At 39.1% G+C, this 15,078-nt stretch overlaps 2 protein-coding genes across 2 annotated transcripts; one reads left to right on the forward strand and one right to left on the reverse strand.

Moving 5' to 3' along the window:
• Nucleotides 1–979: 979 nt before the first annotated feature.
• On the forward strand, nt 980–10,832 carry LOC102784631 (plasminogen-like). Its single transcript, XM_087852204.1, has 13 exons — nt 980–1,098; nt 1,535–1,670; nt 1,780–1,886; nt 2,172–2,286; nt 2,808–2,947; nt 3,109–3,229; nt 3,308–3,426; nt 4,093–4,255; nt 6,329–6,453; nt 6,534–6,693; nt 7,080–7,261; nt 7,353–7,501; nt 7,587–10,832. The coding sequence occupies exons 1-13, from the start codon at nt 1,050–1,052 to the stop codon at nt 7,686–7,688; spliced, it is 1,668 nt and encodes a 555-aa protein (XP_087708330.1). The 5' UTR covers nt 980–1,049; the 3' UTR covers nt 7,689–10,832.
• A 1,746-nt stretch (nt 10,833–12,578) lies between these two features.
• LOC148098452 (zinc finger BED domain-containing protein 4-like) lies at nt 12,579–13,601 on the reverse strand. Its single transcript, XM_087852477.1, has 2 exons — nt 13,140–13,601; nt 12,579–12,997 (listed from the first exon to the last, which is right to left on the reverse strand). The coding sequence occupies exons 1-2, from the start codon at nt 13,573–13,575 to the stop codon at nt 12,579–12,581; spliced, it is 855 nt and encodes a 284-aa protein (XP_087708603.1). The 5' UTR covers nt 13,576–13,601.
• Between the last annotated feature and the right edge of the window lie 1,477 nt (nt 13,602–15,078).

Raw genomic sequence — 15,078 nt, forward strand, 5'->3', positions numbered from 1 at the left:
GGATCATCATACGATCATATGGTCTCATGAGTTGTATATGTGTGCATTTCTTTATGTCTTCTGTTACATGCTTTGTTGTTCAGAAACATTACTATTGTATTTAAGACTTTCAGCTGAATTGACTCAGTCTTGTGTATGTCACATGTAAGGTCAGCTGTTTGCTGTGCTCATGTAAGATTTCTCAACTCTTACTTCTATCATATTTGTAAATTGCTTATATGATAGATTTGAACAAAATTAAATGAGGCCTGCCATGAATTCCAAAGACAAGGCTGTGTTTCTTTGGTTATAATAAGAAATCGTCTCATCTTCCTAAGTTTTTAATAAAACAGATTTCAAACATCCAGCCAGTTTTAGAAAGATTGCCTCTTCCTGTTTTTGACTCCAAGCTATTATAGACTGTATAGAAAAGATGGACATAGCCAGGAAACAGAAAGAGTTGGGTTTTTTCCACAGTCTCAAATTCATTATTTGCTGCACAGCAGTAGTAGTCACACCCTTTCACTCAATTAATAAAAACTAAACTAAAATGAATTAATAAACACTGCCACCAAACAATTCAAAACAAAAAATAATAAAGACACAAAACTATTCTTGCCTTGACTGAAACCTTTAGCCTATATTTTGTTATACAAAGAGATGAAAGTGAAATATAAAAAGAAGATAATAAACCTTTATTATCTTCTTCACGTGCTACCTGAAGAGTAGGAGTTTCCAAAACTTTACAGGATTGGCCGAAGAATAATTGGTTCAAAAGGCCAGTCGTTACATGTGAGAACAGATAAAATCTTGAGGTGTTACATGCACTCCAGCTGTGTTTCATAACGATGCAGCAGAAAATAATTAAAATTCTGTGTTTTTAATCACTTTTTCCCCTTCTGTTTTGCTCCAAAATCTCTCACAAACAAGGATTTCGACCTGCTGCTCTTTTGCTGTCCTTGTCAGGACAATGATTAACTAATAACTGAGCTGTCCTATTTGTCCTCCCAACATGCTAAAAGAAGTCCAACAATAAACCAGGCGGTATCTGATCATATTAGGGTCTCACCATGGACCTGAACACAGCAGCTTTCCTCCTTGGAGCTTTGCTCTGCAGTGGTAAGATATTCATCTTTGAATGATAATTATTAATAAATGTATCATAGCCATTGAAGAGGCAGTTGTTGGATTCCTGTTCCGATTCTTCTAAACCTAGTGTTTAGAGGAATCAGAAGCGTGAATTTTTCCTTAGTAGGATCATTTGTAAATACATTGACATCCCCATTTGAAAATTTCGACATGCTTAATAAGAGTATCCACCAGTGTAACTAATAATGTAGACTTGCTGATTCAAGATTAGGTCAAATCAACAAAAGAAAGTGATTTTCTTAAATTTTTTTATCCTATCTACCTTAATTACATCCCAGTAATGTAACAGAAGCTTGCTTAAATAATTATGGAAATGTTCAGGCAAACAGCAAAGAATAAACTAACAAATCAATCTGTTAATAAATAAAGCTTTGGGGGATTATTTTTTTTGTGTGTATGATTGCAGTTGGTGCTACTGAGATAGAGGGCTACTCCAGAACTGAAGAGGCATGGATCCTCACACAGAATAGACGAGGGTATTCAGTTAGCACTTCAGTCGAATGTGCTACCAAATGTAACACGGAAACACTCTTCACATGCAGGTAAGTTCATACCTCACACTCCCAATTGTTTTCATATTGGGTATTAAACAGTGCACATACACCACATTTATATACATATGTACTTTTTTTAAAAAAAAAAAAAAAACAGGGCTTTTATGTATGATGAAAACGACAGCGAGTGCGTGACAGCAGCTGCAAACTCTAAAACAGAGAATGTCAGGCGCAGAAGCAACACAGCTTTATATGAAAAAAACGGTAATGATCTTCAAATTCCTCTAAAGTGATATAAGACTGAAATGTCTGTTTTTGCATTTTCTTTTCTTTGTCTCTGGTGACTGTTCTACTCTGGTTTGTGTGATCTTTTTAGTTTTCCTAACATTGTGGTTAATTTTTAGCCAATGTGTCATGATCAATGATGTTTGGACTGTGTCTGCAAACACAGTGGAGCTGGATTGCGAGTTAAACACTACTGTGGTTCAATCTGATTGAATACAACACAACAGTAGAGTCCTGTTGTTTCTTTTTTCTTTTCTTTTCTAGAATATCTCTTGGAATGCGCAAATGGGATAGGAACAGATTACAGAGGAACAAAGTCCAGAACAAAATCAGAACAGGTCTGTCAGAGATGGGGTGAAAGCTACCCACACAGGCCAAAGTATGTATTCAACTGATTTAACTTAATAATTTCTTATCTTTTTATTATTATTTTTATTTCTATAGAACATTTAATAACAACAAAATTTGGCCAAAGTGCTGTGCAAACATAAAAATTGCACAGTAACAAATGACATCAGTAACAAATGACATCAATAACAAATAACGAATAACAGATAACAGATGAGTAAGTAGATAGATAGTAACTCTCATGCAGTGTTGAAAGCCAATGAGTAAAAATGTGTTTTAAGATTTGAAAAGATTGACGGTCGGGGCCTTTCTAATGTGGAGAGGTAAATCATTCCACAATTTCAGCGCCACAACCGCAAACGCCCGGTCACCTCTGTGAACCAGTCTCGACTTAGATGTGGCCAAAAGCAAGAGGTCGCTTGATCTAAGAGCTCTAAAGGGCAGTAAGTCAGACAGATATTCTGGAGCCTGTCCATTCAGTGCTTTAAAAGTCATCAATAAAATTTTGTATTTTATTGATGACATTAATTTTTGTTAATGTTTCTGCTGCAGTATCACACCGCAGAGCCACCCACGAGCAGATCTGGAGTCCAACTTCTGCAGAAACCCTGATGGGGACGAAGGGGGACCCTGGTGTTACACCACTGACCCCTGGAAACGCTGGGAGCACTGTAACGTACCCAGCTGCTCTGGTAACACACACACACACACACATACGTATCTAATTATACTCTAGCAGCTATTTTACATTCAATGGTCTTCATTTGGTTTAATACTAATATATAATTTGGAACAACATTATCTGCTATCCATGGCCCAGCATATCAGATACATCAGGGTTTTTCCTTCACAGAGGAATGTATGGTCTGCAATGGTGAGGACTACAAAGGAAAAATCTCCACCACTGAAAACGGCTTCACCTGCCAACGCTGGGACTCTCAGAAACCTCACAACCATGACTACCATCCCAGCAGGTAAGTGCAACACCTTTGTGAGTTTAACAAGCCTTTTCTGGATTACTTTCTGGATACTTCTTCTTATACTCTGTGCAGTCTACCACAAAAGTATCTTGAGGAGAACTACTGCAGAAATCCAGATGGAGATCCCCGACCATGGTGCTTCACCACCAGCCCATTCAAACGGTGGGACTCCTGCGCCATATCGCGCTGCAGTAAGTCTCCATTTTTAAATGTTTCCTCAATAATGAACTACAAAAAGGCTTTCACAGCTGTTGTTTGTTGCCCAGCGTGTTCTTCTGCAACACAATTAGCAAGATGGTCAAAAATTAAGAATGTCATGTACAAGAGTTGTTGCAGACAAACAAATATATATTCATGTTCCAATGAAACCAGACATTCAAACTTCATAGTTTTTGTTGCTCAATCTATTTAGAGGCAGCAAAGTATTTAATTCAGTTTATTCAAGTTCAACTAATGTTATAGTGACCTGCTATTTTAAGTACCATGATTAAATTCAATCAAGGTGCAGAGTTAAGCAGGCAATCAAACATTCAAACATTTATTTCAGGTGTTCTTTATTGATGGCAAAATCCCAATTCAGCAGCTTGTAGACAAAACACAACAACCCATTCAGAAATCCATGTTGAATAAACATTGAAATATATATATTCAAATAAACTCAAGCTACCATCATCCACTGCCAGAAACTACTTAAAAGTATAAGTAAAATGAATAACAGAAAAGGAAGAACAGAACTAAAGGAGACTTTATGTAAATTAAGTTGTAAGAAAGTATAAAAGACAATAAATACAGAGAATACGCTTCACTTCTTTTTTTGCTGGATTGTACATGAAATACATCTTTTCTTCCGTCTTCAGCTGCTGAACCTTCCACCATTGTCCCAGAGGTCGACTGTGTCACCGGGGAAGGTGTAGCATACCGAGGAACAATTGCTGTAACTGAGTCTGGCAAAACGTGCCAGAGCTGGTCGGCTCAGGTGCCACATAAACACAACCAGTCCCCAGAAAACTACCCTTGCAAGTAAGAGCTGTATCCAGGAATTCATGTCCATCCTAACGTGGCGAACCAAATATTAGTGGGAGTTTGCAGTTTGCAGTTTTTGTCAATAGTTTTCAGCTCTAGTGTGTGTAGCACCTACGTGGAGTCATTACCTTGGTTATTAGGGCAATCGTGGCTCAAGAGTTGGCAGTTCGTCTTGCAATCGGAAGGTTGCCGGTTCGAGCCCCGGCTCGGACAGTCTCAGTCGTTGTGTCCCTGGGCAAGACACTTCACCTACCACCTACTGGTGTTGGCCAGAGGGGCCGATGGTGCAATATGGCAGCCTCGCTTCTGTCAGTCTGCCCCAGGGCAGCTGTGGCTACAACTGTGTGAATGAATAGTGGAATTGTACAGTGCTTTGAGGGTCTCGAAAAGTGCTATATAAATGCAATCCATTATTATTATCCATTGGTACTGTATATGAGTAATTTTGGGCTAGTATCAGAAGATTAAGAACGACCCTTAGAGCTCTGGTACATGAACAGCAGAGGAACCAGACAAACACGGTTGTGTGGCTTAAAAGTACATCAGTGATGTTAAGCCTTTTAAAAGAAATTTGTGAACAACACAGAATTACAACTGGTTTTAACAGAACTTCAAGTATAAAATTTCCCCCAAAGTAGCAAAAAAAATAGAATAAAAATAAAATTAAAAGATTAGTCTTTTTAAGTTCAAATGGTACCGGTGGGGCCCATAACAAATGGGTGTGTTGCAATAGAGCCCGTCTGATGAGGAGTGTGTGTGTGTGATTGTCTGTCCTACCGCACTACTTGTACAGCAGAGGATCGCAGTCCATCACTGTGCAAATGATTGTGCGTGTATATGTATATTGTCTCCTAGGATCTTGGGTTGACTCGCCGTCCAGTGAACACTGGAACACTCTGGGTTCTGGAATCACTGACCTGGTCTTTGGATTCATCCCATATAAAAACCTGACCTATAAACAATGGTCAAATATATGTCACAAACAATTTAAGAATAACTCTCACAAATTAACCTAAAGTAGTGTCACAGTGCAGTAACTACTATTCAGATCAGCTATCATTAATTCAATCATCATCAGTTCAGTCTTGTTGTACAACGTTAAAAGTTCAAAGTTAAAAACAAAAATAAAACAATAAGCTCTCATCAGATCTCATCAACCCATCAAGTGGGTGAACATCAAATGTTTTATTTTCTCTTCTTTTTTGTTTAAGATGATTTTAGGAACTGGGTTACATGTGGAACTCTGAAGGGTAAAGCACCAACCCAGGATGGTGAAAAGCTTACCAGTAGGCAGTAAAGACGGCCCAAAACTCCTATTTTTCTCAACTTATTGCTGTTAATTCACATAACCCTTGTATTTTGTATAATACCATAAATTCTGTACTGAATGCAGAAGATTATACGGTGGCCCTGAGAGGCCAAACGGACTGCAACTTCAGAAAACACCTGCAAAAAAAAAAAAATGAATCGAACAAAATAATATCATGCTACAACAAACCTCAAACATATCCAAATAATAGAAGCCACAAGAACTAAACATATCTTCAGTAAAAACATAAGTCAACAATACAGAAAATAAACACAAAATGCTGGGTCACACACCCAGCCCATGACAATCTAATATGGCGGACAACTCTGCAGACACATGTTGCCATTATGATGTCATCTTACTAATGCTTGCAGACATGAGTTTAAAAAACAAAACAAAAAACATTTATATTGCTTGGCATTTTTATGTTGAAAACTTCAATAATTACATCTGTTAATTACCAAACATATCTATGTATAAATGAAAGAAAAGAAACTTTGTTTACAATTTGACATTCTTTGCATCATATTTGAGATGTAATTTTTAGATTAAGTAAACACTGCATACTTTTTATGTAAAAAGAACTGGAAAAAGAACAAAAAAGAAAGTGTTTAATATTACTTTCCATTAGATGGTTTGAAATGTTCATTGAATGTATTCAGTAACATTTATGAGAAAAATATGAGAAAAGAAAGAAGAAATCTGTTCAAGATTCTTTTTTCAGTGCAAACATGTTTTTATGTTTTCATCTTCTTTGTCAGAGGTCTGGATAATAACTACTGTCGTAACCCCAACCATGAACTGATGCCCTGGTGCTACACAACTGACACCGGCAAACGCTGGGAGTACTGCAACGTGCCACGGTGTGGGGTTGCACGCACACAAGGTATAGTGTTAGTTAATCTATCTCGTCCTTGTGTTTCAAAAATGAGTGAATCTTCCCCCTTTCAATATCTCTTACTGCAGGTGATCCAGTCATCCCCCCAAATGAGGAAGACTGCTATGAAGGGAGCGGTTTGACTTATCGGGGCATAATATCAGAGACCATCAGTGGAAAAAAATGTCAAAGTTGGAGCTCCATGACTCCTCACAGACATTACAAAACTCCAGAAGCCTACCCTAATGCGTAAGCATTAAACACATTCAGTTTTTATGGCTAACACAACAGGATGACACAAGAAGATAGGACAGCTAACCTTGAGAGGGGGAAAAAAACTATAAAAAAAACTATATTCTAACACAAACATGAACCAGGAATTCATCACTACATACAAGAAGAATGTTAGTATGTTGAAGATGTACCTTAAACCTATGTGGTAAAAATCCATGAATTTTAATTTTTGAAAATTTTTAGCAGTCAAAATTCTGACTGGCATAAAAACAAAAAACTTTTTTTCCAACCCCAATTAGATCCATCTATTTATTAAGCCCCCTCTCTGGGCTTAACTCTAAAATATCTTGTTTAATAGGTTGATGTCTTAAAGTTTCAGGGGCTTTTTTGTTTTACAACAGGGACCTCAGAGGGAATCTGTGCAGGAACCCTGATGGGGACGACGCTCCCTGGTGTTTCACTACAGACCCCGCAGTCCGCTGGGAGCACTGCAACTTGAAGAGATGCTCTGTCAGACCTTCACAAGTCAGTTCTCCTCAGTCACACATCGCCTCCATTGCCATCCAGACTCCACCGGAAAAAGGTGAATCACCTTTAAGTGTCACATGTTGTGCTTCCTTGCCAGTTTGTTTGACCTATCATTCACTTCCCCTGTTTCGTTGCGGCTGTTTTAGACTGCAAGATCGGAAATGGAGCGACATACCGAGGTCCAACCTCTGTTACTGCGAATGGTGTGACGTGCCAGGCGTGGAGTTCTCAGACTCCTCACAGTCACATCAGCTTCACCCCAGAGACTCACCCCACCAAGGGTCTGGAAGGCAATGTAAGTGCATGGGTGTTGCAATAAAAACTGTTTGTGGTAAGAACAGAATTTCTTTCTAGTTTCTAACTCCTCTGTCCACTATCAGAGCTGCAGAAATCCAGACAACGATATAATTGGACCGTGGTGCTACACTACTGATAGGGACACGATATGGGAACACTGCCAGATCCCTGACTGTGGTATATGAACATTGTTTGTGTTGGCATTCAAATTCAGTGTGTTTTATTTTAATTTGTTACCATCTACCAACCTTTTTAACCACTCTATCATTATGACTGATGCTCAGTCTGAACTGCAGACTGTAGTAACCCTTGCTTTCCATTCACTCATCTCCACCTGTGTCACCCACTGGACTCTATGGTGGGTCTGATTCTATCCACATGTGTTCTGGTATTCTAACCATGTTAACAACAGTGAATACCTCAGTTAGTTCAATGAGATTAGCAACTATCAAAGAAATATTGTTTTGGTCAGAGAAATTCACACATTGTCTCAACAATAAAAAATCTCTGTCTCTATCTATGGTGCACCGCTCTGTCATGCCACTATAAATCCCATTATTTAGAAGTGGAAATAGGACTAATACCTCTTTGCAGCTAGTAGGTGCCAGTGATGATAATAAATATATTTTTCTCTTTGGACTTCAGATAATTAAAGATAAAGACAAATGACAGTAAATGAATGTGAAGAGCTGACTTGTTTGGGAGAGCCAAATCCTGTTCAGCTTGGCTGAGAATCCATGCAGACAGGGTTGGTACTTTATTTTGATCGGCACACTGATCACACACGGAATGCCCTTGCTGATGGGAGATTTTCAGTCAAAATCTCATGAAACATGGCCCCATTCATTGTTTTGTTTACATGTTTCAGTCTTCCTGGTCCCTTTGCAGAAAAACAGCCCCAAAGCATGATGTTTCCACCCCCATGCTTCACAGTAGGTATGGTGTTCTTTGGGTGAAACTCAGCATTCTTTCTCCTCCAAACATGACAAGTAGAGTTTTTACCAAAAAGTGTTTTTTTTTTGTTTTTTTTTATAATTTTGTCTCTCATAGTTGAGGTACACCTATGATGAAAATTACAGGCCTCTCTCATCTTTTTAAGTGGTAGAACTTGCACAACTGGTGGCTGACTAAATACTTTTTAGCCCCAGTGTATATGGACAAGGAAAATTGTTTTCTTTGGTTGTATTCTTAATAACTTATTATCTACCCACTATTAAACATTGCCAACTCAGGTGCTACTGAGTAGCATGAATTAAAAGATATGAAGATTAACAGAAAGCAAGAGGTATTCATTCATACTCATAGTGGCATTTTGGAGCCAGCCTCAAGTGTCCATTAGAGGAACTTTAGTATTTGGCACTTTGTTTTCTTCATGGATGACTTTTCTTCAGTCACCAGTGGCTGAAAACTAAAAGAAGTGCACTGGGGGTAGAGTAGGACCTGAGCACAGAACAAGCAAGAACAATGTGTAGAATCTAAAACCATAGTAAATGCCTGTTGCGCTGATTCAAATTATTTTAACGCAGTGCTCAGGGAGATATCTGGTCTCTGATTCATCGGCAGAAGGAAAGCGACGAGTCCTAACATCCAGTCAGGCTCATAAGTAAAAATAGTGTAAACTATCTTCAGCCACAAGGGGTTCTACAACAGATGGTCTGTCCCCCACAGAGTCGTATTATCAACATCATGGAGTCTGTGTGGGACTGATTACATCAAAAGCGACTGAGAGAGCAGAACACAGAACAGCTCTGTGAATTTCTCTAACATGTTGGAACAATCTACCAACCAAAAAACTGTACCTCGAACACTTTATCTTGTGTAAAAGTAGTTAAAGGCTGTTTTGTTTTGGGGTTTTTTGGGTTTTTTTGGCCTTTCCATAATGTCACTGATGAACAAAAATATTAAAAAAACATTTTTAGTCTTCTTTTTGTTTCTACTACCTATAACAGCACTGAATCCATTATTTAATGCTCAAGACTGACATTATTAAACTATAAAACTATAGTTAAATTATAAAACATCACCCATTTATCTACGTAAACTGTGCATATGAAACTATACATGAAACTATATGAAAATTATACATAAACACTGTGAAAAACAGTCATATAGGAACTGACCTTGCATGCTGTAAGTGGGACTCCACTCAGGTCCAGTTCCTGTGTGTCACAGGTCAGCTCTGTGGCATTCCAGTCCACCTCATACTGCTCGCAGGTGCTGTGCTGCACCAGTCCAGAGCTATTGACCAGAGGCACCGTCAGCCTGCGACTGTCTGTCAGGTTCCAGCCGCATGCATGCCTCCTCTCCACCACTGCAGGGTCCCGACACCAATGATCAGGGGTGAAACCCTGGAATACGATGCCGACGTATACCCCTGCAAAAGGCAACGACAAGAGGCAGAGCAGGGCAAAGATTCGCCTCTGACAGCGGCCAAATGACCCGGCCTCTTCCAAGAGGTCATCAAAGGTCATCCTTACTGTCACAAAGTTTAAGAAATCAAGTCAAATCTTGTTCTGTTCAGCAAACCATGGATCAGTGCAAACTATCAGAGTCCCTTCAGGGGTGCTTAGACCTCGTGCACCTCACACCGGTCGATCCACAAGTCCAAAGGGGCCAGATGAAACACAGCTGGGTAACAGCGTGTTACTGTTTAATAGAGTCAAACACAGGAAGAAAGCGGGATTATGCAATCATTAAATGTATGTCTTCTTAAGAAATGCTTGAATGGTCTTAGCTTCAATATTTATGCACGATCATCACATCACATGACACAGATGGTCAGTTGTCTTTTATTTTTCTAAGAAAATGGTGTGACGTTTATTAACTACACAATAAAAATGACTGTGTTTGAATCACTCTGCCTCCATCCACTGTATTCCTGGAATTTGTAAAAAAAATAAAATAAAAAAATTAATTAACCAAAATTAACCAGTACATATTTATTTTCTCGTATTAACCGAAATCAAAGAAGTTTATAGAATTTAGAGAAAATCTAACTTGATTAAAAGAAGTTGAGCAAATCAGAGAAATCTCTGTCTGGCCTTCTTCACCTTGGAGCAGCTGCTCTGTGCCCGACTCTGTGTTTAGGCCCAGGGACCGTGGATAAATACACAGACATGTTTGTGGATATTGTTGTAAGTGCATTTATTGACTTCAAGGCATTCACAACCCGCTAACCCCAAAGTTTAACCTTCACAAGTAAGTGCCAAACCCTAACACTAATGTAAATTATACATTATAAAACTAATCCTTCAAAGAGAGACATTTAAAAGACAGCCAAAATATTTTGACTTCTAAAAGACTGACACCTGAAAAACTTTTTATAAATACTTAAAAATATATATTTTCTTCCTTCTATAATTGTTGCATCTTTGTAGTGTGCAGTGTGTGTTATCCAAACTTGACATTGTTACTAACACATCCTCACCGTCATTTTCATCTGTCTATGTAATGATTTTGATCAAAACCACCTTTGAATGGTCTTCATAATAATAAAGGTTATGAGCATTTTCTTGTCAAAGTCCTTCAGAAAAACCAGGCTTCAGTTAAAGACATGTACATTTCATGTCCTTAAAAATGTTACTATTGTGCAGTGATCTGTCAGTGCATTTATATTAAGCAACTTCTCATCTATTTTCATTGTAAATGGCAGCGTCTGCTATTCCTGCACCACAGTAGAAAGAAACAATGACACACAGTTGATTGTTGACTTTTATGATACAATTAGACTGAAGCTGGAAGCTGCGTGGAGAACCCTGACTTTATTGAAATATCATTATTATTATGAGGGTTTTGATAGGATGTGTTTTTCTTACTTTAACCTTTCTGAGGTAGCATTAGGATCATCATACGATCATATGGTCTCATGAGTTGTATATGTGTGCATTTCTTTATGTCTTCTGTTACATGCTTTGTTGTTCAGAAACATTACTATTGTATTTAAGACTTTCAGCTGAATTGACTCAGTCTTGTGTATGTCACATGTAAGGTCAGCTGTTTGCTGTGCTCGTGTAAGATTTCTCAACTCTTACTTCTATCATATTTGTAAATTGCTTATATGATAGATTTGAACAAAATTAAATGAGGCCTGCCATGAATTCCAAAGACAAGGCTGTGTTTCTTTGGTTATAATAAGAAATCGCCTCATCTTCCTAAGTTTTTAATAAAACAGATTTCAAACATCCAGCCAGTTTTAGAAAGATTGCCTCTTCCTGTTTTTGACTCCACGCCATTATAGACTGTATAGAAAAGATGGACATAGCCAGGAACTAGACTTGTAGTCAAGACCGCCTAATCCGAGACCAAGACAAGACCAAGACCAGAGGGTATCGAGACCAAGACAAGACCAAGACCAGAGGGTATCGAGACCAAGACAAGACCAAGACCAAGACCAAGTCGAGACGAGACCAAGACCGAGACCGGGACAAAAAAGACTAACTTTTGTGTGCTTTTGAGGGCTGACATGATGGTGACTGGCCCCAAAGTCATCTGACAAAACAGCGATCACCTCCAACAACTGTCTAAAGAATGGGAAATATGTAACTGGTTTCAGTTATACTTTATATATAGATAAAATTGTAACATCAAACTGAAGATTATAAACTTGAAATTGCATCATGTCCTATTGTAGTAGTACTAGTCAAATTACACTGTATGATATCAACTTCCCTAAAATGGATAATGCCTGTCAACACAAAGTGATATGCAGATGTTATTTAAAAGTCAATGGTCACATTTATTTAGTCAAACAACACCATTTTAAGTAAAATTCTGTAATCAAACAATATAAAGACATGTGCACACCTCACATGAATCAGATGCAAACTACAAATATTACATACCAATACAAATTGTGCATTAATAAGAATAAGAACAAGTGCTTAAAAGATTCTGGCATCTTGATGTCTTCAGTGGCATGAGATTACAACACTGCCAATTAAATCAAGCCTGTTGTTCAGTAGGGCAGGAACAATAGAACACAGACATTATGAACAAATAACAAATATCTTATGAACAAATATATAATGAACAAACAGCATATTTTCAGAGAGGAGGGAGAGAAAACAGTTCACATTTTAAAACAGTGATTGATTGCACTTCAAGAAAACTAAAGATTGCAACATCTTATAGCCTAGCCGTGCGCGGTGGGGTCTCATTAGAATGCCTCCTCTACTAAAAACCCTCTCAACTGGGGCAGAAGAGGCAGGGACAGAGAGGACCTTCAAGGCAACACTGTGTAGACTGGGGAAACGCTCTTTGTTTTTTGACCAAAAGGTGAGTGCATCACAGTCAGAGTCATTTATGCTGTCTAGGTACTTGCTTATTTGTGCATCAGTGCTCGAGTCCTGGTTTGTGCTGCGTTGCAACCTAAATGCCTTGTAGCGTGAAAGAAGACGTTGTTTTGGGGGTGGTGCTGAGTCACTATCTGATAATTCTGTGTCTTCTTCTGTTGGTGCTGCAGGTCTGTCTCTGTCTACCTCTGTGATCAAAAGGTCTGGAAAAGGGTGCACACACACACACACACACAAAGACAGGATTAGACAGGATGCTTCTAATGATGCTATAAAACCAAAGACAGTGATAATAAGTGGAACAACAAAAACAACAATAACAATAAATTATTATTATACAGTCACCTATTAATGACTTTTTAAGGTCATCTCTGAACCTCTTCAGTGCTGGTCCGGTTTCACCATTTTGGACATCCAAATCTACCCAGGTCAGTCCAAACTGGGGGTCGAGCATGGTGGCAAGGAAGTAGATCCGATGGCTAAACGGCTCTTCTGGATCCTTTTCGTCCATGCAAATCTGCCTGAAAATTCCAGAGAACCGTTTCTCTAAGGATCTTTTCAGTGCCCTGACTATAGTTACGACCTGGGGCATTTGTACTTCCATCTTTATAAGATGATTCTTCAAGTCCAGAACAGTGGGGACCACCATGCTAATAGTCACCTGATGATCACCTTCTGTAAGGTCTGTTGCATCAGAAAAAGGCTCAAGCAAAGCACAAAGGTCTTTCAGCTGAGCCCACTCTCGGGTTGAAAACACTAAATTCTCTGTATCGCTGCACATTTCAGTGATGGCCCCGTGGTCAAGTGTGATCAGAGCCTTTAACTGTCTGTAGGTGCTATTCCAGCGGGTGTTGTTTCCTGCTGGGATGGACTTATTGGAGCCAAAGTGTGCCTCAAACAAGTCTTTGTGGTTACTACTGCTGTGCAGCAGGTTTGTAAACTTGCTGGCTTTGGCAATAGCTCTAGCTATTGCCTTTACCTCTTTCATCCCATCACTGATTACAAGTTGCAGCGAGTGGGCAAATCAAGAAAGACGTTCACCCGTTGACCATGGATCAGAACCTTCTGCATTCTCCCACATTGTTTCATCATCGAGGTCATCACTGCTGTCACCTTCAGGGTGCTCTACTTCTGGCATCCTGACTTTAAAGGCCCGCTTCATATTGGATGCATTATCCGTCAGAATGTAGCTTATTTTATGGCCAATGCCATACTCCTCAACTATTCTGTCAAATGCTGAGGCGATTCGTTCGCCGCAGTGCTTCCCTGTGAAATGCCTACAGTCAAGCAAAAATGATTGTAAACTGTAAGAGTCCTTGTTCTTGCAGGCAACATGAGCAGTAACTCCCAGGAAAGTACGAAGCCTCCGGTCAGACCAGAGGTCTGTTGTTATTGCTACATTTGGCTGGACTTCCAGGGCTTTGATAATGTCACCCTTCACTTTAGTGACAAGGTGAGGTATCAGCTTCTCTGTCAAGGTGGTTCTAGACACAGGGGTGTATTTGCTATCCAAGACATTCAGGAAGTGTCTAAAATGTGGATTCTCAACGATAGACAGGGGGAGAGAGCATCCAACTATAAGGTCCTGGAGGATGGACTGGGTGATGGCCTGTTGCCTGGGTGAATTTGGGGAAAATAAGTGGATGCTTGGAGAAAACAATGATAATTGAGGCTGTGTGGGATTGACCACTATCACTGATGTTGCAGATCCTGCTTTGTACTCCAAGTACCTACAAAACAGGGAAATAGGAATCTGTAAAACATCTGTTTCTATTCAACCACAAAAACTACTGTATCTTACAAGCACAGTAATTTTAAACCTATCAATGAGGGCAGACCTTTGCATACAAAATAACCTAATCTAATCCAGTGTGACACATATAGATCATTAGGCACAACTAGTAATAATGAAAATACTGGAGTGTTCAGGGTTGCAAGACCTTAAATAACAAGAACAGAAAAACAGTTGAATGGAATCTACAAAAGACAAAATGTCTGTGCATTAACTTTGCATGTTTCATTAAGCCTCCTCCTGCCAGTCAGCTATCAGACACAGCTGTATTGACAAGAAATGAACTACTCAATAAAGTCTGAAGTTACACCAATACAAAATAACTGTGTCTAATAATGCTAAAATAGCCCCTACACACTGGACTGGTTTAGTAGGGCAACATAGTAGAAAACACCTAAGAAAGTCATAGTCAAAGGTCCTTAAGTTTGATTTAAGAACTTTAGGACTCAGTTTTGCGATCCGTGCTATCTGGACCAGAGCCATAGACCGCTC

The sequence above is a fragment of the Neolamprologus brichardi genome, chromosome 15 (assembly GCF_056152115.1).
Source record: "Neolamprologus brichardi isolate AB-2024 chromosome 15, ASM5615211v1, whole genome shotgun sequence".
In the NCBI taxonomy this organism is placed as follows: Eukaryota; Metazoa; Chordata; class Actinopteri; order Cichliformes; family Cichlidae; genus Neolamprologus; species Neolamprologus brichardi.

What these genes read in the sequence shown, in the direction of transcription:
- LOC102784631 (XM_087852204.1), top strand. Translation starts at nt 1,050, where the DNA reads ATGGACCTGAACACAGCAGCTTTCCTCCTTGGAGCTTTGCTCTGCAGT. An exon ending in TAACGTACCCAGCTGCTCTG is followed by an intron (nt 2,948 to 3,108) that starts GTAACACACACA and finishes TTTCCTTCACAG; the next exon opens with AGGAATGTATGGTCTGCAAT. An exon ending in CCAGAAGCCTACCCTAATGC is followed by an intron (nt 6,694 to 7,079) that starts GTAAGCATTAAA and finishes GTTTTACAACAG; the next exon opens with GGACCTCAGAGGGAATCTGT.
- LOC148098452 (XM_087852477.1), bottom strand. Translation starts at nt 13,575, where the DNA reads ATGTGCAGCGATACAGAGAATTTAGTGTTTTCAACCCGAGAGTGGGCT. An exon ending in CCTTAAAAAGTCATTAATAG is followed by an intron (nt 12,998 to 13,139) that starts GTGACTGTATAA and finishes ACCCTTTTCCAG; the next exon opens with ACCTTTTGATCACAGAGGTA.